Genomic DNA, 22,969 nt, shown 5'->3' with positions numbered 1-22,969 from the left:
TGCAGTCCCTGCTGAAGGTATCACCACTTGCACCACTTTTTGTTGCATTCCTTGGCTTTGTTAAATGATTGCAAATACAAACTATCTAGTTTCTTAACAATTGTTTCAGGTTTGTAAATTCAGACCAATTGGCGCCTTCAATGTTCAACATAAATTGCCTGCAACTAAACAGCCAGACGTAGAAAATAAGTAAGGCAAGTAATTAGCCACAGTCCACAAAGTAACTCTGAAGTGTTCGGTCCCAGTCTAGACTAATCCATGTGACAAAACAAACATGTACCCTCGGCTTCAGAGATATTTAGATTTGAATGGTTGTTGCTGCCTTTTACACAGGACAATGAGATCGTCTTGTAGACAGGGTTTTATGGCCGCTTTAAAAATGCGTGCACTCTACTTCTGCACGCCTCGTTAATTTGTAACATTAGATGTCAATAACTTCCATAAAAAAAAGTGTTAAACTCCGCAGTCCCTTTGCCCTGGATTGTTGAGTACAGGGTTTCCTGTAATTTACCAGCAGGGAGCTCTTGGAGTCCTGCTTTACTGAGCGTGGTTAAGAAAATGCTGAAGGGAAATTATAATGCCTCTGAATAGTCTAAATTGGTTTAGAACTTTTATCCCTGCTCTCTGTGTTCTGTTCATTTAGTAAGAGGCTTCTGAGCTTTTAGTTGTTTTTTGTTTTTATAAAGATGGGAAACTCATATGCTGGGCAACTGAAGACAACGCGTTTTGAAGAGGTTCTGCACAATTCTATTGAGGCCTCCCTGCGTTCAAACAACTTGGTCCCCAGGCCTGTGTTTTCCCAGTTGTATCTGGAGGCTGAGCACCAGTTGATCTCTAACTTGGAAGGTAAGATCATGGTTCTTTTTAAAAATAAAATTGACTCTTGCGCTTCCATAAGCCTAAGAAAATCTATGGAATTCACACATGCTCCATTTCAAAAGAGCAAAGGCTGATAGGTTTCCAAGCTTTAGAGTGTAGGTTGCATGCTAGTGGCTCATTGCATTGTTTCAAGACTGTTAAATGTGCAGTTTTGTCTTGCTAAGTGCTCCACTGGTTTCTAACCAGTTTGGTTGTCCTTAATGCTCCCTTTGTAACACCATTGCTGGCTTTAGAAAGTAGCCTTTCAGAATTAGTCTGTAATGCAGCATCTAAAATTATTCACTTGCTTTGTATGTAGCAAAGTTTGCCAAATTTTCTTCTCCACTATATTTTACATTTAAGCTTCAAAGCCGGTGTCATGTTCTGTAAACAAGGCAATATGAATGATGCACTACAGAACATCTAGTTTAAACAATTTATCATGAAACAACTGCATGGTAAAGATAACTGGAATAAACAAATAACAAACTACTAACACTAACTAACTATTATAGAGCTAATGCAAAATATGTCTATCCTCCAAGACGACTTAGTCCCAACTACCTTGAGACACAGAGCCGCATGGTGGACTTACACTGCCACACCACCACCTGCTGGTTGGAGGTTGTGCATAATATTGTACACAGAATTGTTTTATGCATACCCCCTTCCCTTTGGAAAATGTAATTATTTTCATTCATTAGATCATATTTTACAGTTTAATATGATATGCATAACATACATCTTTAAACCATTTATGATCAGTCACAAATTTCTCTTGTTTACTGAGCATTGTTGATCATCTGAGTGGCTGCTGAACTTGTGAAGTTACGTCATCTTCCTTTGTAGTTGTTGATGCTGCTTCTTGTTCTTCTTGTATTGTTGCGTCTGTATCTTGTTGTTGTTCCTCCGCTTGCTGCACTGTATCTTCTTCAGCTGTCTCCAGACTGTTACCTACTTCTTCAGGAGGTTGGATTACAAAAGGTTGCCTAACTTTCAACAGAGCTCTTCTGTTCCTTAGTAAGACAAAACCTTCATCTGTAATGATGAGATATGAAATTGGACCTACTTGTCGCAGTACCTTTGCATACTTAGACCATCCATTCCTTTTGGAATCTTCTAGTCTGACTGTCATCTAGCTGCAATCGCAGATCTATTGTAAAATCCCTTTTGCCTCCTTTTTTGAGAGGTCAATTACCTCTCTAACATATGGTTCACTGGTTCTTGAGGAATATAGGGTGTAATGAACTCCAATTGGCTTTATTGGTTGGCCAATTGGAGTATGAGCTCCCTCAATGATAGCTCATTGATGGGGCCCATATAATCACCTGTGTAGGCTTTGTGAGCCAGTCTTGACTGGACTGCTAGCAGCACTGTTTGTAGCTGCTCCTGTAATATCGTTATTGTAAATAAATATTGGTGTGGTGACGGAACTCCTGCCTCCCGTGGATTACTACAGTGGCGACGAGGCAAACTAAGAATTTTGCAGAGACCAGCTGCCGCACTCGGAGGGTAAGCCTTGCCATTTTAAAAATGCCGTTTTTTGGGAGGTTAGAGGCATTTGACCCGGCTATTGAGGACTGGACCCAGTATGTGGAGAGAATGTGTTACTTCTTCCGGGCAAATAATATACTGACGGACGAAAGGAGACGGCTTATCCTGCTGTCGGCGTGCGGACCCTCCACTTTCACCATTTTACGTAGTCTGACTTATCCCGATGCGCCGGACACGAAAACTTTCCAAGAAGTAACGGAATTGGTGAAAGAGCACTACGACCCAAAAACACCCCTCATTTTGCGTAGGTACAGATTCTACACAGCGAAGCGGGAAGACAGGGAGTCAGTCACGAATTTCTTGACCCGCCTGAGAAGGGTGGCGGAAAAATGTGAGTTCGGCCCGACGCTAAATGAAATGCTTCGGGACCGGTTAGTGTGTGGTATAAATGACCTCACAATACAGAAACGCCTGTTGGCGGAAATGGAGCTAGACTGCAGGCAGGCGTTACAGCTCGCACTGTCCCTAGAAAAGGCAGCAAGTGGGGTGCAGGAACTACAGGGCACGCCAATGGAGGTAGATACCTGTGAGAGGGACTACCACAACGGGTCCTGCTACCAGATAGCCGCTCTCAGGAAAGGCCTGAGGAATAGAGGGAAAAAGGAAAACCCCAGAACTGCCCCCAAGTCTGCCAGGACTAACTGGAGACAGAGGGAAGTATCGGCTGAGACTCCCCCAACAGAGAAGGACCGTTTCTGGCACCGGACAGAGTGGGGTAACAACGACAGAAACCCTAGAAGGAGGTGGCAAAAGAGGAATAGCAGGTGGGGACACAGGGAAATACACAACCTAGACGCCCCATCCTCCTCCAAAGGGGAACAATTATATAACATAACAACGAAGACAGCAGAACCCATTAAGATTACCCCACGGGTGAACGGGCGGCCGACAATAATGGAAATAGACACGGGTGCGGCCATATCGGTAATGGGAGTGGCAGCATTTAGAAAAATCAAAGATGGACTCCAGCCACTAACCCTAACAAAAACATTGACGAAACTTAAAACCTACATGGGGAACCCCTGGAAGTTCTATGCACGACTCGTGTACCTGTGGAATATGAGAAACAATTGCTCAAATTACCGTTGACGATAGTAGAGGGCTCCGGATCGAGCTTAATTGGACGGAACTGTCTGAAAGACCTAAAATTAGATTGGATGAAAATTTTCCAGAGTGGAAGTGGGCAGTTGAGTGGAGCACTCCAAAAATACCCGGAGGTCTTCCAGGAAGGTTTGGGGGAAATCATAGGTGCCAAAGCAACTTTGCACGTGGACCCAGAAGCCCTTCCGAAATTTTGTAAGGCCAGGCCGGTACCTTTTGCATTAAGGAAGAAAGTAGATGACGAAATAGAAAGGTTACGGCGCGACGGCATTATCAGACCCAGCGCCGGCCCTAGGGTTGCTGGCGCCCCGGGCAAGCTGAACTTCGGCGCCCTTGGGGGGGGGGGGGGGCGAGGGGGGGGCGGGGTCGAGGGGGGGGGGCCGAGGGGGTGCGGGGTGGGGCCGAGGGGGGCGGACCCGAGAGGGGGGGGCGGACCCACTGGGGGGGGGGGACCGAGGGGGGGGGGGGGCGGGGGGAGCGGACCGAGGGGGGGGGCGGGGGGGCGGACCGGGGGTGGACGCCCTGGGGGAGGGCGGCCACCGCGCATGCGCTGGTTGGCACCGGCCCAACTGCGCATGCGCGGGACCCGAGTCTCTGGCGCCCCCTAGCACATGGCGCCCCGGGCGACTGCCCGAGTTGCCGGTGCCTTGAGCCGGCCCTGATCAGACCAGTACAGTTCTCGGAATGGGCAGCGCCGGTGGTACCAATTTTGAAGCCAGACGGCTCGATACGTCTCTGTGGAGATTTCAAACAGACAGTAAACAAATACGCACTGCTGGACAAATACCCAATCCCAAAAATAGATGACTTATATGCCAAATTGGCAGGTGGGCTTTTGTTCACGAAACTAGACATGAGCCACGCCTACCTGCAGTTAAAACTGGACAAAGGCTCCCAGAAGTTCGCCACGATCAACACCCTGAAGGGCCTTTTTCGTTATACTAGGCTACCTTTTGGAGTGTCATCAGCCTGCGCTATATTCCAGCGTACGATGGAAAATATTCTGCAGGGACTACCGCAGGTGGCGATTTAGTTGGACGATGTCTTAATCACGGGTAGGACAAACAGGGAATACTTAAGGAACCCGGAGGAAGTGCTCAGGCGTTTCGCAAAGGCAGGCGTACGGCTAAAAAGGGAAAAATGTGTTTTTCTGGCCCCACAAGTGACGTACCTGGGATATAAAGTAGACGAGTCAGGCTTACATCCATTAGAAGACAAATAAGGGCAATAAAAGAAGCCCCAGCTCCCACCACGGTTCAGAAGTTATGATCATTTCTAGGGTTGGTAAACTACTTTGGAAAATTTATTGAAAATAGGGCGTCCATCCTAGACCCACTCCACCAGCTACTAAAAAAGGGGCAAGAATGGAAATGGTCCACCTGCCAAAACCGAGCATTTAGGGACATTAAGGAACAGCTGTCATCCGAAAATGTCCTAGAGCATTATGACCTAAGGAAGGAGTTGGTGGTCACTTGTGATGCATCCCCCTATGGGGTAGGAGCCGTCTTAGCCCATAGAGGAAGGAATGGGGAAGAACGGCCAATAGCCTATGCTTCGAGGACCTTGGCGATGGCTGAGAGGAGGTACGCCCAAATCGAGAAGGAAGGACTGGCGGTGATATTCGCAGTAAAGAAATTTCACCAGTATCTGTACGGGTGGAAATTCACCATAGTGACGGACCATAAGCCATTATTAGGGTTATTAAAAGAAGAGGGGCACGATTCTCCGCTGCCCACGACGGGTCAGAGAATAGCGGGAAGGCCTTCCCGACATTTTTCCCAACCTCCCGCTATTCTCCCCCCCCCCCCCCACGGCCGCCCCACGACACGAATCGCTGCTCGCCTTTTTTTATGGCGAACAGCGACTCTCCCCTAGCCGAAGGGCCGAGTTCCCAAGCCTTTACGGCCGTTTTCACGAACGCAAACACACCTGCTCTCACCGTTCGTGAAAACGGCCACAAAGTGCCGTTCTGGAGAACCATGGCACCGCGGCCGTGCCAAGGGTGGCATGGGTCCGCAATCGGTGGGCAGCGGGTCCGAAACCCGCGCACCCTTTGTTCCTCCGCCGCCCCGCTGGATCAGTCCGCGGGGCGGCTGAGGGGCATGACGGCCCGCGCATGCGTGGGTTTGACGCATATGCGTGATGACGTCATCTGCGCATGCGCGGGTTGGAGCCGTCCAATCCGCGCATGCGTGGCTGACGTCATCATGCGCGTCAGCCGCCGTGACTCTTGGCGCGCGGGCTTAGCGAAGGTCGCTAAGCCTGCGATGCCGTGCTTCGCGATGCCGCGCTGCTAGCCCCGACCGGGGGGGGAGAATCGGGTCCCGGGAGGGGGCGCGGAGGCTGCCGTGAAACACGACCAGTTTCACGGCAGCCGTTACGATTCTCCGCATTTGCGGAAAATCGCGACCGAGAAGTCAATACCCCCGATTGCATCAGCTAGAATCCAACGCGGGGCGTTGCTACTGGCGGCATATAGATACGTTCTGGAGCACAGACCGGGAACGTGAGTAGCAAATGCAGATGCTTTGAGCAGACTTCCCCTCCCGGACATTCCGCCGCAAATACCAAAAGTAGAGGAGACAGTAATGACTCTAAATTTTTTGGACACCCTACCAGTAGACGTACAACATATTCGGTTGTACCACATGACTGGGACGAGGATGAATAGGTTCTTTGGGGGTGAAGATAGGTGTGCCAGGTGCTCGGGGAGTCCAGCGAACCATGCCCATATGTTCTGGGCATGCCCGGCATTGGAGGAGTTCTGGAAGGGGGTGGCGAGGACGGTGTCAAGGGTGGTGGGATCCAGGGTCAAGCCAGGATGGGGACTCGCGATCTTTGGGGTTGGGGTAGAGCCGGGAGTGCAGGAGGCGAAAGAGGCCGGTGTGCTGGCCTTTGCGTCTCTAGTAGCCCGGCGAAGGATTTTGCTACAGTGGAAGGACGCGAGGCCCCCAAGCGTGGAGACCTGGATCAATGACATGGCGGGCTTTATTAAGCTTGAGAAGGTTAAATTCGCCCTGAGAGGATCGGTGCAAGGGTTCTTTAAACGGTGGCAACCTTTCCTCGACTTTCTGGCTCAACGATAGGGTACTGGGACAGTAGCAGCAGCAACCCGGGGGGTGGGGGGGGGGGGGGGGGGGGGGGGGGGGGGGGGGGGGGGGGGGGGGGAGACGTTGATTATGTTAGCTTATTTTATTTAAATTTGATTTATCTAATTTTAATTTATGGTTAAGTTCTCTTGTTTGGGGGGGGGGGTGGGGGAATGTGATACATGTGATGTTACGGTATGGGGGGAATTGTGGGTGTTATGGGGCTGTTAGTTGCATATTACTGCTTTTTGCTATACTTTTTGTTATATTTTCTGCAAAAAATTCCAATAAAAAAAAAATTAAAAAAAAAAAAACATATTCGGTTGTGGACGCAAAAAGACCCAGTTTTAGCCAAGATGAAGCATTTACTGCTAACAGGGGAACTGGAAAGACCAGTGGAGCCCCAGATGCACCCATACTGGAGCAGATAGGACCAAATAACCGTAGAAGACGGTATCCTATTATGGGAAGCCCGGGTAATCGTCCCAGCTCAGGGCCGTCAGGCAATCTTAACTGAGTTACATCACGGCCACCCAGGGGTGTCTAAAATGAAGATGCTAGCTTGAAGCTACGTTTGGTGGCCAGGTTTGGACACAGACATAGCAGCCTTGGTACGTCGGTGCCAGGAGTGCCAACAGGGGCAAAGAGTGCCACCAGCGGCGCCATTGCACCCGTGGGAATGGCTAGGCAGACCGTGGACCCGCCTGCATATTGACCATGCCGGCCCTTTCATGGGCTCAATGTTTTTGGTGATAGTGGACGCCCACTCCAAATGGTTGGACGTCCACCGGGTAAACACGGCAAGCACAGCATCGACAATTGAAAAGCTCAGGGCCTCGTTTGCAACACATGGACTTCCGGAAGTATTGGTGTCAGACAACGGAACGGCATTCACAAGTGGGGAATTTGGAAAATTCCTGAAGGAAAACGGAGTCCGTCACATCAAAACGGCCCCTTACCATCCAGCGGCCAACGGCCTGGCAGAGAGAGCGGTCCAGACACTTAAAGCGGGACTCAAGAAGCAGCCGGCAGCGTCAATGGGCACAAAGCTCTCCCGCTGGTTGTTTGATTACAGGACCACACCGCATTCCACAACGGGCATACCGCCAGCTGAACTCTTAATGGGAAGGCGGCTGCGAAAGAGGCTGAGTCTCCTTCTCCCAAATTTAACGGGGAAAGTGGAGAAACAACAGGAGGCCCAACGCAGGGGGCATGATAATAGTCGGCAGCAGAGACATTTCCAGGTGGGGGCACCGGTTTGGGTCAAGAATTATGGGAATGGACCAATGTGGGTCAAAGTCACGGTAGAGTCCCAAACAGGGCCAGTATCCTATGAGGTTTCGATCGGAGGTAAGGTGCTGAAGAAACACCTAGACCAAATAAGGGTAGCGGAACCACACCTGGAGGCAGGCGAAGCCGGACCGCCTCAAGCTGGGATAGCCCAGACGGAAAGGATACCCACACCCCAGCCCCGAGCAATTTCTCCAGACCCCGTCATCCAGTCATCAGAGTCGGAGATGGACACACTCGACAAGGCCACCGCGACACCTCTCCCCGAGGAGGAGGAAGAACAACTTCCAAGGAGGTCGTTAAGGAAAAGACGGGCACCTATAAGGTACACCCCGCCCACTTTGGAGAACGACCCGGCGGACGACACAGAGGTGACAGACCCAGACATGAGGAGCAGGAAGAAACTCAGAGGAATGCCAGCTGGCAGGAATTCCTCGGACCTTGGGGGGGAGGGGTATAATTAACTCCAATTGGCTTTATTGGTTGGCCAATTGGAGTATGAACTCCCTCAATGATAGCTCATTGAGGGGGCCCATATAAGCACCTGTGTAGGCTTTGTGAGCAGTCTTAAGTTGACTGGACTGCTAGCAGCACTGTTTGTAGCTGCTCCTGTAATATCGTTATTGTAAATAAATATTGGTGTGGTAACGGAACTCCTACCTCCCGTGGATTACTACATAGGGCAAGGTTGTTCTCGGTTTCCTGTTCATCAGCAACTGAGCTGGCGAAAGCCCATTGATTAATGGTGCACAACGATAACTTAGGAGTGCAAGATGGGTGCCATTTTGGCTGTCTAATGCTTTTTCAGGAGTTGTTTAACGATTTGAATGCCCTACTCAGCCTTACCGATCAACTGAGGGTACAGAGGACTCGAGATGACATGTTTGAAGTCATACTACTGTGCAAATTATGTCCACTCATAACTGTTTAAACAGGGACCATTTCACTCACGAGGATGTTCGATATCCCATAGCATGCACAAATCTCTCTAACATTCTTAATGATATATCTGGCTGTGAAATTCAATAGCTGTGCCATCTCCGGATAGCAAAGTAGTCTATGACCGGAAGCTATTCCTTTCCATTCAAGTGAAAAAGATTCATGTCAACCTTCTGCCGTGGAGTTGTGACTATCTAACCCATCTGCATCGGCTCTTTGCTTTATTTGTGTTGAAACTTTTGATAGGTTTTGCACTTAACCGCCATCATTTCAATGTTGTGGTTTATTCCTGGCCAATAAACTGCATCCCTGGCTCTGTGCTTGCACTTTTCCATCCCCAAGTGCCCTTCATGGAGTTTTGTTAGGATCATTGACCTTAATGACTGTGGAATCGCAATTCGTTATTTCCGCAGCAAAAATCCATTGACATCACTTGACTCTGCTCGTACATTGTAAAAACTTGAGCAGGATCCTTTCGGCCATCCGTTGTGGAGGTATTGTATCACCTTCTGCAAGACTGTGTCTATGGTGGCTTACATGGCCAACTTTACATGGACCTGCATGTCCTCATCCAACTAGTGTCTTTTTTGTATGCCTGCGGATCTAATAGTTGATCAGCAACAATGCCCGGTGTATAAATCAGCTCAAAGTCCTATCGTTGCAATTTCATGAGCATTTGCTGAAACCTCGGGAATAAGATTTTAAAAAATTATAGCGGCCAAAGGTCTGTGGTCTGTTTCCACTACAAACGTTGGAAGACCATATACATGATCATGGAAAATTGTGAGCCCGTTAATCAGCCCGAGGCATTACTTTTTAATTTGCCCGCATACCTGCTTTCCATATCAGACATTGATCTGGATGTGTATGCTGCTGGAAGCCAGTTGCGTTCCAGATCCTGTTGGAGTAGGACCAACCCTGAACCATCCTTTGATGAGTCCGTTAAGATTTCTGTGTGTTTTGCTGGGTTGAAAAACGTCAGGACTTGTCAAGGAAACTTGCAATGTTTGCCATTCCTATTCATGGCTGGTGGATGAATGTTGTGTCTTTCTTTATAGTTTCCCGAAGGTGTACAGTTTTAGCTGCAAGATTGGGAATACATTTTCCCACACAATTTATCATCCCTAACATTCTTAATATGCCTTTTTTATCCTTGGGATGTGTCATCTGCAAGATTGCCCTTATTTTATCTTGATCAGGCTGAACGCTGTGTGGAGAGCTTGGGCGCGATTCTCCGATGTCACGCCGGTTGGGAGAATAGCGGGCGCGCCGTGTTTTTCCCGCGACGCCGGTCTGACGCGCTCCCGCTATTCTCCCAACCGGCCAAATTTTTGTCATCGTGTTTCGTGCGCAAAAACATGGCGAATCGCCCGATGCAGCCAAAAAGGTGATTCTCCGGTACCCCCGCTATTCTCCGGGCCGGATGGGCCGAAGTCTTGACGCAAGGTCACGACGTCGCCATTCACACCTGCTTTTTAAAGTCGCCAGCCAGTCGTGCTGGCTGACGAGGAGTGAGGAGGTGAGCGGACCGTCCGGAGTCTCGGAGAGGGAGACGTGGAGGGGGGAGAGGGAGAAGTGGGGGGGGGAGGGAGAAGTGGGGGGAGAGAGGGAGAAGTGGGGGGGGGGGGGGGGGGAGAGAAGTGGGGGGGGGGAGGGGGGGGGAAGGGAGAAGTGGGGGGGGGAGAAGTGGGGGGGGGTGTGAGAGGGAGTAGTGAGGGGGGGGAGAGAGGGAGAAGTGGGAGGGGGGGGACGGAGAGCGAGTAGTGGGAGGTGGAGGGGAGATAGGGAGTTAGTGGAATGGAGTGGGCCGTCCACCCCCGGATGCAACATGTCAGCCGCAGGACGGTCATGAGGACACGGCCGCTGGTTCCCCTGTGGCTGATGGCCACAGGCCACTGACGCACCGGTGAGGAGGACGTAGTTAACTGCCCGTTGGACGCAGAAAGTGACCAGGGGTTAGGCTGGCCGTGTGTCAGCAGCGCGACCAGGCCACCGGGACACACAGGTATCCCGTGGCAGGCGGCTGACGAGGTGTCGAATAACCTCCGTCTAACATGTCGTTTCTCTGCCCCCCACCACCCTTCTGTAGGTGAGCAAAATGTATTCAAACCGAATGGTGATGTTCAGCGCAGTAGTTGGGGCTGCTGCACTGCAGTTGGAGATCCAACAGTGTCCACAGCCACATCCCACAATGGATGCAGAGCCAGCTGCAGCAGCAGACGGAATGGCCGCGGAGTGGCCTGTCGTCGAGCAGCATGGGGGGGAGGAGGAGGAGGAGGAGGCATTGATGGTGGAGCCAGGGCACCAGAGGAGACGACCGAGGCCGAGGGTGTACCGTGGCCGGATCTCTTTCCAGACAATGCCAGACATCACCTGCAGGAGGAGACTCCGGCTGAGTAGAGAGACGGTGACACATATCTGCGAACTCCTGTCGCACCTCGCCCCACGTGGAACGGGAGGAGGGCACGCTATCCCGGTCGCCGTCAAGGTGACGGTGGCACTTAACTTTTATGCGACCGGCTCCTTCCAGTCTCCGAGCGGGGACCTATCCGGGATCTCCCAGTCATCGGTGCACAGGTGCATCCGGGATGTGACCAACGCCCTCTATGCCCTCTATGCCATCGCTGACCGCTACGTCACCTTTCCTGAGGACCGAGCAAGTCTAGACGCACTAGCCAGGATACTGATGGTTCAGGGGGGTCACTGATGTTGTTCACGTCCCCATGCGCCTGCCTGCAGGCAACAGGGAAGTGTTCACAAACAGGAGGGGGACATACTCCATGAACATCCAGTTGGTATGTGACCCCCACATGAAGATCATGCACGTGTGCGCAAGGTTCCCTGGAAGTGTGCATGATGCGTACATTCTTGCGCAGTCATTCATCCCTGATATGTTTGAGGGACGGCCCCCCCCGGCTGAGGGGTTGGTTGCTGGGCGACAGGGGTTATCCACTGAGGTCTTGGCTGATGACGCCCATACGGAGGCCTCAGACCAACGCGGAAACCCGATACAACGAGGCCCATGCAGCAACCAGGGGTGTGGTGGAGCGCTGCTTCGGTCTGCTGAAAATGCGATTCAGGTGCCTGGACCGCTCCGGAGGGGCCCTGCAGTACCAGCCCGACAGGGTCGCTCGCATTGTTGTGGTCTGCTGTGCGCTGCACAACATCGCAATGCAGAGGGGAGATGCCCTGGTGGAGGAGTCGGAGGGAGAAGCCACTGGCAGTGGTGCCAACACGGAGACGGAGGAGGAGGATGTGGAGGAGGTTGGTGGTGTTTCGGGCGAAGCACACAGACACGACACGGGTGCTGGTAATGTCCAGGAGGCTGCACGACGGACCCGGCGAGGACAGCGGGCACGCGACGCGCTTGTGGCTGCAAGATTCACGCGTCGCACGCGACGGCACCGCTGAACACCAACACTACCACCTGCATCACCAGTCGTGCAGACGGTCAGCACACAACTGCCACCACCCCCGCACCCCCAATCTGCGTACACTACTCCACGCCGACATCACCCCTACCACTGCGGCACAACGGTATGGCACGACATTGATGGCTGTGTCAGCGGGTGTGATCAGTGCCATGTTGAATGATGGCAGCCTGCTCTGCGATGAGCTGTGAGCTCAGAATCGTTAGACCAGGGGTGGGCAAACTTTTCCGTGCAAGGGCCACATTCAGAAATTCACAATTTTAAAGGGCCGCATAGTATGTTAAGTAAAATAATTACTTCACCCGATTATGATTCTGGGCGCCTCATAGAGAACATATCGGCCCTCGACGTTGTGCCAAGCAATGATCACCCTACTCAAGTCAACGTATCCACCCTATACCAGTAAGTAACCCAACAGCCCCCCCATTTAACCTTAAAAAAAAATTTTAAAAATTATTTTTTTTTTTAATGACTTGGTGGGCCGCATAAAGACCTATACGGCCCGCGGGCCGTAGTTTGCCCACCCCTGCGTTAGACAATGTCTGATTCATGGCAATAGCTGAACCATCCATCTAGGTGGTCGCTGAGTTCGTCAGGGACACTGCATCACGTGCCCACGTGGGGTAGCTGTGTGAGGGGGGGGGGGAACTGCACACCCGGCACCGAAGTTTCACTGTTCGTCAACCCCAGCAACACTCAGTCACCATCACGATCCCCATGTCGACGGAAAAATCACACTTACAAGTTAGGTGCAACAGTGAGTTTAATGGTGAATATTATGTACAGATGCCCTAGCCCCTACAACTAAACTCTGCCCTTCACCCGTGCCAACTTATTCTGTGTCCCTCTTCATTGCCTTACGGACCCTACCACTATGTCTCAGTGAATCCCCAGATGGTAAAGCGGGAGTGGAGGTGGACTGCTGAGAATCACCCCCTTCGACATGTCTCCCTGTCGGCACTCGTTTCCTGGGGCGACCCGGCCTTGATGAGCCAGGCTGTTCCGCGGGCGTTTCGGATGACGTGGTGCCACCCTGCTCTGCCCGCTGCCCACCCGATGCACCAGGGATGGGACGGGGGGAGGCCGAGCGTTCAGGGACGTCCCGTGATGGAGTTAATGGGATGGGCCCCAGAACCTTCTCCTCCCTTGGGGAGCCCGGTGGCCCCCGGGCCTCACTGTGGGAAGGAGGTGCGAGCGGGGAGGTGTCCACCGACACCTTGCGCTGCCAGTCCTGGAGGCCTGCAACGGTATCGACCAGGGTCCGAACATTCGCAGAGACGGAGTCCAGGGAGTGAGACATTCCTGCCAGGGACTGTGCGACCCCAACCTGTGCGTGCGCGACGCCATCCAGCACGTGCGTCAGGCGGTCGATGCTCTCCGCGACTGACTGATGGGACTGGGCCATGGTCTGGTGAGACTCGGCCAGGGCCCGTAGCGTGCTGGCAATGTCATTTTGGCTCTGGCGCATTGCTGCCTGTGAGAGGGAAGCCCTGTCCAGGGCCGAGGATGACGTGTGCAAATTAAGCCCAACGCCTTGCAGAACTTGATCCATGGCCGAAACCGTTTCACCCATTGCAGACCGCAGGCACCACCCGTGCGGTATTGGCCTGGGTGGCTGCCATGAGTAGCACCACTCCCTGCTCCTGGACGCGGTTTGACTCCTCTAACCGCCTCTGCAGCTGCTGGAAGACGGCCCTCATCCCGTCATTGTGTCCCTGGGTTTCGAAATGCATCGGCTGTCCAGGTGGGTCGAGTAAATCCAGGAACCCGGGAAACGTCTGGCCGCCAGCTGGATGCTGGGCCTGGGCTGCCCTCCGACCGTCCAGCCCCTCGGCTGCTCCAATCTCCACCTGCTGTACCTGCTCAGCTGTGTGGTGCATACCAGACCGTGACCCAGGAGCCTCATCACTTAATTGCCCAACCGAGGTGAGTGTCTCTGGGATGGTGGATGGTGTGGGAGATAGCAGTGCCGCAAGCTCTAGGTCCTCGTCCGTCATAAAACCAGCAGTGTCCTTGTCCCAGTCATATCCCAGCGCAGGGCGCACGCGGCCCTTGTCTGGTTCTCCCTCAGGTGACTCTGTTGAGTGTGTCGCCGTCCTTTGTGCGTCCTGCTCGAGGGTCCGGGGTTGGGAGGCTGGCACTCCTGGCTGTTCTCCTGCCACCCTCTGGCGTGCGGCCCTGGGTGCGGTGATCGTGGCAGATGGGCGCCTGTATGTGGCAGCAGACGGCTCTGGACGTTCGTCACCACGCCCTAGGGAACAGAATAATACGGGCTTAGTTAGAAACGCTCGGCCGGGCGTAGGGTGGTCCAGTGGGTAGAGTGTGAGGAGCCAGAGGATGGGGGGTCCAGTGGGTAGAGTGTGAGGGGACAGAGGATGGGGGGTCTAGTGGGTAGAGTGTGAGGGGACAGAGGATGGGGGGTCCAGTGGGTAGAGTGTGAGGGGACAGAGGATGGGGGGTCCAGTGGGTTGAGTGTGAGGGGACAGAGGATGGGGGGTCTAGTGGGTAGAGTGTGAGGGGACAGAGGATGGGGGTCCAGTGAGTAGAGTGTGAGGGGACAGAGGATGGGGGATCCAGTGGGTAGAGTGTGAGGGGACAGAGGATGGGCTGGGGGGGGGGGGGGGGGTTGTCATGCAGGGTTGTCTCACTTGGTTCAGCCCCTCCAACCTCGCATTGCGCGACCTCCCGGGTGCCAGGTCCCCCAGCAAGGTCCAGTGCCCTCTCTTCAAAAAGTGCCAGGGGGTGCATAATGGGTGAACCTCCACTGGTCCTGTTCCACTCCCGGTTGTTGTGAGCAGTCTTGTCCTGTTGTTTGGGGGGGGGGGGGGGGCGCATGGATAGATCATCACAATTCGGCAGGGAACACCAGGGCGTTCAGATATTGGCACAGGTTGGGGGGACAGTTGCAGCTACACCATGGCATCTCTCCAGGGGGTCGCAGCGCTCATGTGGGTCTGTGACAACTTTGTTAATCACCCTCCACTCACTCAGGCCCCACCCCCTCTCCCTCACCCTCTGCCGGGGGGGAGGTGGGTGATGAGGGACACTTCATCCACATTCCAACTATGCGCTCCATGGCACGATGAAGAATCTCCGAAGCAGAAATTATGCCAAATGGCATCCTTAAGAAGCAATATCTTCCAAAGGGTGTGTTGAATGTACATAGCTTTGTCCTTTCTCTATCTAATGTAAGTTGGCAGAGCCTTGTGACGCTTGTAATTTACTGAAACAAGTTGGTCCCGCTGTTGAGAGCTGACCAATTTTGGGTGACCTGTGGGCTTTTTGGCTTTTGGTGTCCACTGACAGCATTCTGCCTGCTTCAAGCCAGAAAATGAGCCAAAGCCAATTTCCAACCCCAAGAATAAAAGAATGAATAATTCGATTGAATCCCTTCAGTACAGAAGGAGACCATTCGGCCCATTGAGTCTGTGCCGATCCGAAAGAGCACTGTACCTTGGCCCATTCCCCCAGGCTATCCCCACAATCTCGTGCTAATTGATTATGGCTAATCCACCTAACCACATCCTTGGAGACTAAAGGTCAGTTTATCATGGCCTATTCACCCATCTTTAAACCTTGAATTTATTGTTGGTGGTTCCTACAGACAAAAGAAAATTCAACAGGACACAGAGCAGAGTGTCGAACATTCAGATTTACTAGCCAACTCAGAATTCAAAATGAAAATCACTTATTGTCACGAGTAGGCTTCAAATGAAGTTACTGTGAAAAGCCCCTAGTCGCCACATTCCGGCGCCTGTTCGGGGAGGCTGGTACGGGAATTGAACCGTGCTGCTGGCTTGCCTTGGTCTGCTTTCAAAGCCAGCGATTTAGCTAATCACAAAATTCAAATTATATAATTATCTTTCTCACTTTGTGCTGTTTTATTTATATTGCTGAACTAAAAACAGGGGAATAATTTAAATATTTTGTACAAACATTACTTTGAATTCTCAGATGTGGACTGTATTGAGATAAATGAATGTTTCAGTTGTAGCAACAAGGATCCAAGTGCATTTGGGGAAATCTGCTTTAAATTTACTGTATGCAGGGGCAATGCTTCAATTGCTGGTCTGGATTAGTCTATCTTGGCAGATTCAGACAACCCTTAAGCTATTGAGCAACTCATACATTTTGTGCTTTTGCTACATATGTGCACTTGATTTTGTGTTGACTCGGGGGTGATGGGGAATCAGCATTTCTTATAGTCCTCAAGTCTTAGAGGTGTTCAGCACAGAACCAAGCCCTTTGGCCCATCATTCTGCGCTGACCATCAAGCACTGAACAACCCAGGGCTATGTGTGGCTTCGCTTGAATGTTCTCCGTTCAGACCACTTTTTCAACGTGAGTAGCATTTTAACCCGCTGACTCCTCATCCTCGTTAAAGAAATCTATAAATGGTTTCCACCTCTGGGTGAACACTTTTGCCAACCCTCGCAGAACGAACTTGACCTTCTCAAGCCTCAGAAAGTCTGTCAGGTCGCTCACCCACAGTCCCGCTTTCGGCGGCTCCGTGTCCCGTCACCCTAGCAAAATCCATTTCCGGGCTATCAGGGTGGCAAAGGCCAAAACTTTGGCCTCTCACGCCCCTGGACACCCGGGTCTTCCGACACCCAAATATTGCCACCTTCGGACTCGGAAACATCCAACACATTGGACATCACATCTGAAATCCGCTGCCAGAACCGCCTCAGTCCTGGACATGCCCAGAACATGTAGACATCACTCTTTCCCCCCACCCCCCTCCCCACAAAGAACTTACTCATCCTTGCCACCGTCATAGGAGTAATATGCGCCACCTTAAACTGGATGAGGCTTTTTTTTAAATTTAGAGTATCCAATTCTTTTTTTCATCAATGAAGGGCAATTTAGCGTGGCCAGTACACCTACCTTGCACATCTTTGGGATGTGGGACCCATGGATAATGTGCAAACTCCACAGGGACAGTGATCTGGGGCTGGGATTGAACGCGAGTACTCGGCGAGGCAGCAGTGCTAACCTATGTGCCACCGTGCCACCCTCTGGATGAAGCTCACGAGAATGATGCTTCTGCCCATGTCCTGGCCCCTACCTCACCTCCCAGCTCTGCCTCCCATTTATGCTTCATGTCCCCTACCAGGGCGCCCTCACACTCAATCAATTCCATGTCAGCGTGGGTTTCCTCCGGGTGCTCTGGTTTCCTCCCACAAGTTCCGAAAAACGTGCTGTGTTAGGTGAATTGGGCATTCTGAATTCTCCCTCCGTGTACCCGAACAGGCGCTAGAGTGTGGTGATTTGGGGATTTTCACAGTAACTTCATTGCAGTGTTAATGTAAGCCTACTTGTGACAGTAAAGACTTTTTTTTTTTACAGATTTAGAGTACCCAATTCATTGATTTTTTTCAAATTAAGGGGACATTTAGCATGGCCAATCCAACTACCCTGCATCTTTGGGTTGTGGGGGTGAAACCCACGCAAACACAGGGAGAATATGTAAACTCCACATGGACAGTGACCCAGACCGGGATCGAACCTAGAACCTCGGCACCGTGATCAGCAGTGCTAACCACTGCACCACTGTGCTGCATCCGTAAAGATTATTATTATTAGTAAATAACGATATCGGGCAGTACGATCCACACTGCTCTGGATCCTTATCCCTCTTTAGAATCAGGGAAATGGAAACCTTCAACAGTGTAGGAGGGTGCTCCCCCCTCCCTTATTTCATTATACGCCGTCACTAGCAGTGGTCGCAAGTCTGCCCCAAATTTTTCATAAAACACTAGTGGGGACTCGCCTGGCCCACGGGCCTTCCCTGCTTGCATTGCCCCATATCATCCATCACCTCCCTTAGCCCAATTGGGGCTGAACCAGACCCTCCTCCACTTTGGGAAATTCCAACCCATTCAGTAACTGCCGCATCCCCCCCCTCCCCGTTTGGGGATTCCAACTCGTACAGCCTCCTGTAAAACCCTCAAATAACCCATTCACCCCCTCTGGGTCCTTTGCCAACTTACCCTTTTCATCCCTGACTCTACCTACCAATCTCCCTCGCTGACGCTGCTTTCTCATCTGATGGCCCGAAATCCTACATGCCTTCTCCCTGTACTCATACACTGCCCCTCTGGCCCTCTGCAACTGCCCTACCGCTGTCCTCGTATAAACTAGCCCAAATTCCATCTGGGCCTCTGCTTGTTCTTCAAAAACCCTGCCTCCAGCGCCTCCGAATACCTCCCGACCACCCTCAAAATCTCATCCACCAGCCTCGCCAGCAGGCACACTTTTTAGTCTGCCTCGTCCACCTTATCTAAAAAGTGATGCAACCGCACCACCATTGCCCTCGGTGGCTCACCCACCTGTGGCCTCCCCCTCCGAGCCCTGTCCATGCACAGTCCATGTTAGGAGGGCCGATCAAAGGCCCTCTTCCCCATCAACTTCTCCAGCACACTCACCACATTCACGGTAGCCTCCGCACCTTCAATGCCTTCAGGCATCCCAACAATTCCCACATTTTGCCTTCTAGAGTGGTTCTCCAGGTCCTCCACCTTGTCCCACAGCCGCTTCTGGCTTTCCTGCATCACTCCCAACTCCGCCGCCAATGAAACCATCTGCTCCCCATGGTCCCCTACCGTCTCCTCCACTTTCTGAATCGCCCGGCCCTGGGTCTCCAGCCTGTACTCGATTCACTCAATTCACAGATCTCAGCAGCTCCACTGCCTCTTTCCTCTTCTACTGGAACTTGTTATTCAAGAATCCCACCAGCTGCCCCACCGACCATTGGGCGGGCAGTGTCCTAGTCTTGTCCTCTGCCATCTTTCCCTGTGGCACGCCACAAAGACTCTCTTGCTCCAACTGCTCTTTCTTTGTTCTGGCACTCCAAACACGGGAATGGACTCGATGGGCCGAGTGCCTAATTCTGCTCCTATGTCTTATGGTCTTATCTGTTGATCCATGCACCAGCCACACCAGAGTGGTACTATCTACCTTGGGAACTCCTGCACCTTTTGCCCCCACCCTTTGGTCGGGAAAAGGCCAAAAATATCTACCTTGAGCGGGCACCACCAAATGTGCGATCATTCATTCCATGGCCGCCACCTGAAGTCATGAATGTTCTGCTTTAAAGAATGCAACAATAATGTGAAATTTAGTCAAATTAGATGGTGAAAGGGCAGCATGGTGGTGCAGTGGTTAGCACTGCTGCCTCACGGCACCAAGATCCCAGGTTCGATCCCGGCTCTGGGTCACTGTCCGTGTGGAGTTTGCACATTCTCCCCGTGTTTGCGTGGGTTTTGCCCCCCACAACCCAAAGATGAAATGAAAAATCGCTTATTGTCATGAGTAGGCTTCAATGAAGTTACTGTGAAAAGCCCTTAGTCGCCACATTCCGGCGCCTGTTCGGGGAGGCTGGTACGGGAATCGAACCGTGCTGCTGGCCTGCTTAGTCTGCTTTAAAAGCCAGCGATTTAGCTTAGTGAGCTAAACTAGCCCCTGATGTGCAGGGTAGGTGAATCAGCCACACTAAATTGTCCCCTAATTGGAAAACATTTATTGGGTACTCTAAATTTATTTTAAAAAAATTAGATGGTGAATATTTTTGGAGCTAGGGACGAATTTAATGTTTTTGTGCTGGTAATACAGATGATCTTGTACCTACACAGCTTGCAAAAGACCAGGAAACGAGGAGGAGGAGGAAGATGATGGATCAGAGTCCAGTAGCCCTCTCATTCCATATCAGATGAAGCCTCCCCCTGAAGGGTCTTGTACCACGGATGGTAAGTAGAGAGAGCTTTAACTTAAAGGATTCAGATTTTTTGTGAAATTGCGTAATATCAGGAGTGACATGATATGCGTGTACAACTACACTAACTTTTAGTCGGTAAATATTGTTGCGAAATACAGAAAAAAATTGAGGAGTTGTGGAACAAGAGCTGTCCCAGGGACTGAATGATTGTTTCCAGTGCTGTTTCTCATTTGCATTGATCCTACTTCCACCGGCCCTTATGATTTTTCAGATGTTAACCATAGAACCATAAAATTCCTACAGTGCAGAAGGAGGCCATTCAGCCCATCGAGTCTGCATTGACTCGCTGAAAGAGAACCCTACTTGGGCACACTGCACTACTCTATCCCCGTGACACCACATCTTTTGTACAATAAGGGGCAGTTTAGCATGGCCAATCAATCCACACATCTTTGAACTGTGGGAGGGAACTGGAACACCCGGAGGAAACTCACGCTGACACGGGGAGAATATGCAAACTCCACACTAATATTCACCCAAGGTGAACTGTGTCATGAATGAAATGAGATGTGAGAGAGTCTCTGTTGTTTTTATTTACTGCTCTTACTCTGAATTATTATAATCTAAGATTACTCGAGGGCTAAGTTCTAACTTTTTTGGACATGACGATCCTAGCCTGAAACTTTGGTATACTTGGGTAAGATCTTCCAGTTGTTCGCTCCGACGGGATCTTCCGGTCCCACTGATGGTGCACCCCCGTCACTGGTTTCCTGGTGAGGTGTGTGGATTCAATGGGAAATCCCATTGGCAATGGCGGGACCAGAATATCCTAGTGCCAGCCAACGGCAGGCCACCTCCTGCTATGGGAAACATGCTGCGGGAGGTCAGAGAATCCTGCCCAACATGTATTTCGGTAAAAAATCCCAGCTTGTTAATTGTTTTTAGTACTGCATTTATCTAGATTTGTTTAATCTATGAATGGAGTATTATACATTCAGACATGATTTCAATTTTAAAACCATAAAGAAAATATATTCAAGAAAGGTTGAACAAGCAAATAAGCTGGTATTGTAAGTAAGTCCTTGGAAATAACTTGTGTATTTTCTGCAGTGTTTCTTTTTTATATATACCTGTAATAGCGTGAGGTATCACTGAGGAGACTTCTTGTATAATGAAGAGGTTTATTGAAACAACAATGAGTTTTAACTGTACACAAGCACAAAGGTATATCATATAGGTTTTTACTCCTTGATTCCTGGGTCCACAGTGCCTGTGTCCCTGCTTCCAGGACCCCATGCTTTATCCCATTGGTTGGGTCCCCAGAGGGTCATGTGTCACATGAAAAATCACTCCTTCATATGTTGCGAAAAATGTGGAAGATTCTGGGCGGGAGTGTTCGTAGTCTTAGCCAGGATAGTGGAGGAGGAGGTGGACCCGGACCCTTTGGTGGCGATATTTGGGGTCTCAGAGAAGCCGAGCTCATGGAGAGGAGGAAGGCCGATGTCTTGCCCTTCGTCTCTCTGATTGCACGGCGGCAAATTTTGCTGGAGTGGTGGTTGGCATCGCCACCGGGGGTCGCGGCTTGGTTGAGGTACGACTTCCTGCAATTAGAGAAGATAAAGTATGAGTTAAGGGGCTCTTCATTGTGGAGGGGGGGGGGGGGGGGGGGTTGAGGAAAGGTGGGTGATGTTTGTGACCGTGTTTGAGGAGCTGTTCGTCGTGGGGGTGGAGCAGGTGGGGCGCAAAAGAGGAAAAATTTGTATAAAAATAATTGTAGTTGATTGGAAGGAAGCATGCTTCCCGGGGTATTTGTTCGCTGTAACCTGTTCTGATAGATGTTTGTAATACAGTTTTAAAAAAAAGAAAGATCACCCCTGCAGGAATTCCAACAAATCCCCCAATCGTGCCGAAGCCTTAGGCGCCGCGCTGCCCTCCATCCGAGCAAGACTTGCCTTCGGGCTATTAGACAGGCAAAACCAAGCCATCAGCCCTCTTCCCCTCCTGCAGCCCCGGCAAGTCAGACTCACCAAAAACCCATTGGACACGGCTCCATTCTGACTCATGTTGCTCATTCTGGGTGAGTGTGCTTAACACTCAATTTGGCTCTGTTTCTTTACTTAGCTCTGGAGTCGCCAGGTATCGTTAAGATACAGCCACAAGTTCAAGGTGAAGTTCAAAGCAATAAAACCATACACCAATTAGTAAGTTCAAACAACTGAGTTTATTATAATACGATTATAATAACTACCCATGCACACGCTAAAAGGATTAAACTATTCCTACCGCTAAATAAACTAATACTTATCTCGAAGGAACTGCCGGGTCAGGGAACAAGGCCTCTTGCTCTGTTCTGGTCTGCAGACTTCAGGTTGGTATAGGTTAAAAGGGGTCAGGAGTGTCTATCTCTGGTAGCAATCGTTGTGAGACACTTATTTGCTGGCGGCTGCTGTCCCAAACCTCTCCTCTCTCTCCTTCAAGGTCTTCTTGGCAAAAGCTGGTCGAGGTGCTGGTCCACAGGGGAGGGCTGGTCAAGGAGAGAGGAGGGCTGGACAAGAAGAATGAACCATGTGTGGGACCTGTCTTTTATAGGTCCCAGGGATCCGCGCCCCTTTGGGCGGACTCCCTTACCTGCTCGGAATTGATTGGGTCTCTTCCCAATCGATATGTTTGAATCCCCCCAATACTGAGGCTGTTCCTTAGCTACTGGGCGGGCTTTCAGGCTCTTTGTTTTTGAACCTTGCTGGTGCCTGAGTGTCTGGTATCCTTTACAATGTTGCAGTTACTTCCCCATTTGTGTCAATTGTCTCTGGAATTGTTCCATTAATATGCTAATTATCCCAGTGATTGCCTCATTAGTATGCGGAATGTTTGTTTCGGTGCTGTCTGCTCTCTTAGCAGACAGAATCCACACCTGCTTGGTGCAGCCTGCTGGCGCTGCAAACATTGTCCATTTTAACCTGTATGCTCTGCGTTCCTCCATTTTGTATTTA

At 51.1% G+C, this 22,969-nt stretch overlaps 1 protein-coding gene across 1 annotated transcript in view; it reads left to right on the top strand.

The window, feature by feature from the left end:
- The first annotated feature begins 686 nt into the window (after window positions 1–686).
- Window positions 687–22,969, top strand: part of greb1 (growth regulating estrogen receptor binding 1) — a 252,071-nt gene continuing 229,788 nt past the window's right edge. The window contains exons 1-2 of the mRNA XM_038800249.1: window positions 687–846; window positions 19,897–20,010. Of these exons, the coding sequence (XP_038656177.1) occupies window positions 687–846; window positions 19,897–20,010 (274 nt within the window). The remainder of the gene's footprint in view (window positions 847–19,896; window positions 20,011–22,969) is intronic.

Source organism: Scyliorhinus canicula, chromosome 6 (assembly GCF_902713615.1).
Source record: "Scyliorhinus canicula chromosome 6, sScyCan1.1, whole genome shotgun sequence".
In the NCBI taxonomy this organism is placed as follows: domain Eukaryota; kingdom Metazoa; phylum Chordata; class Chondrichthyes; order Carcharhiniformes; family Scyliorhinidae; genus Scyliorhinus; species Scyliorhinus canicula.
Note: the sequence above shows the minus strand (reverse complement) of the source record. Positions and strands in the feature narration are given on the sequence as shown.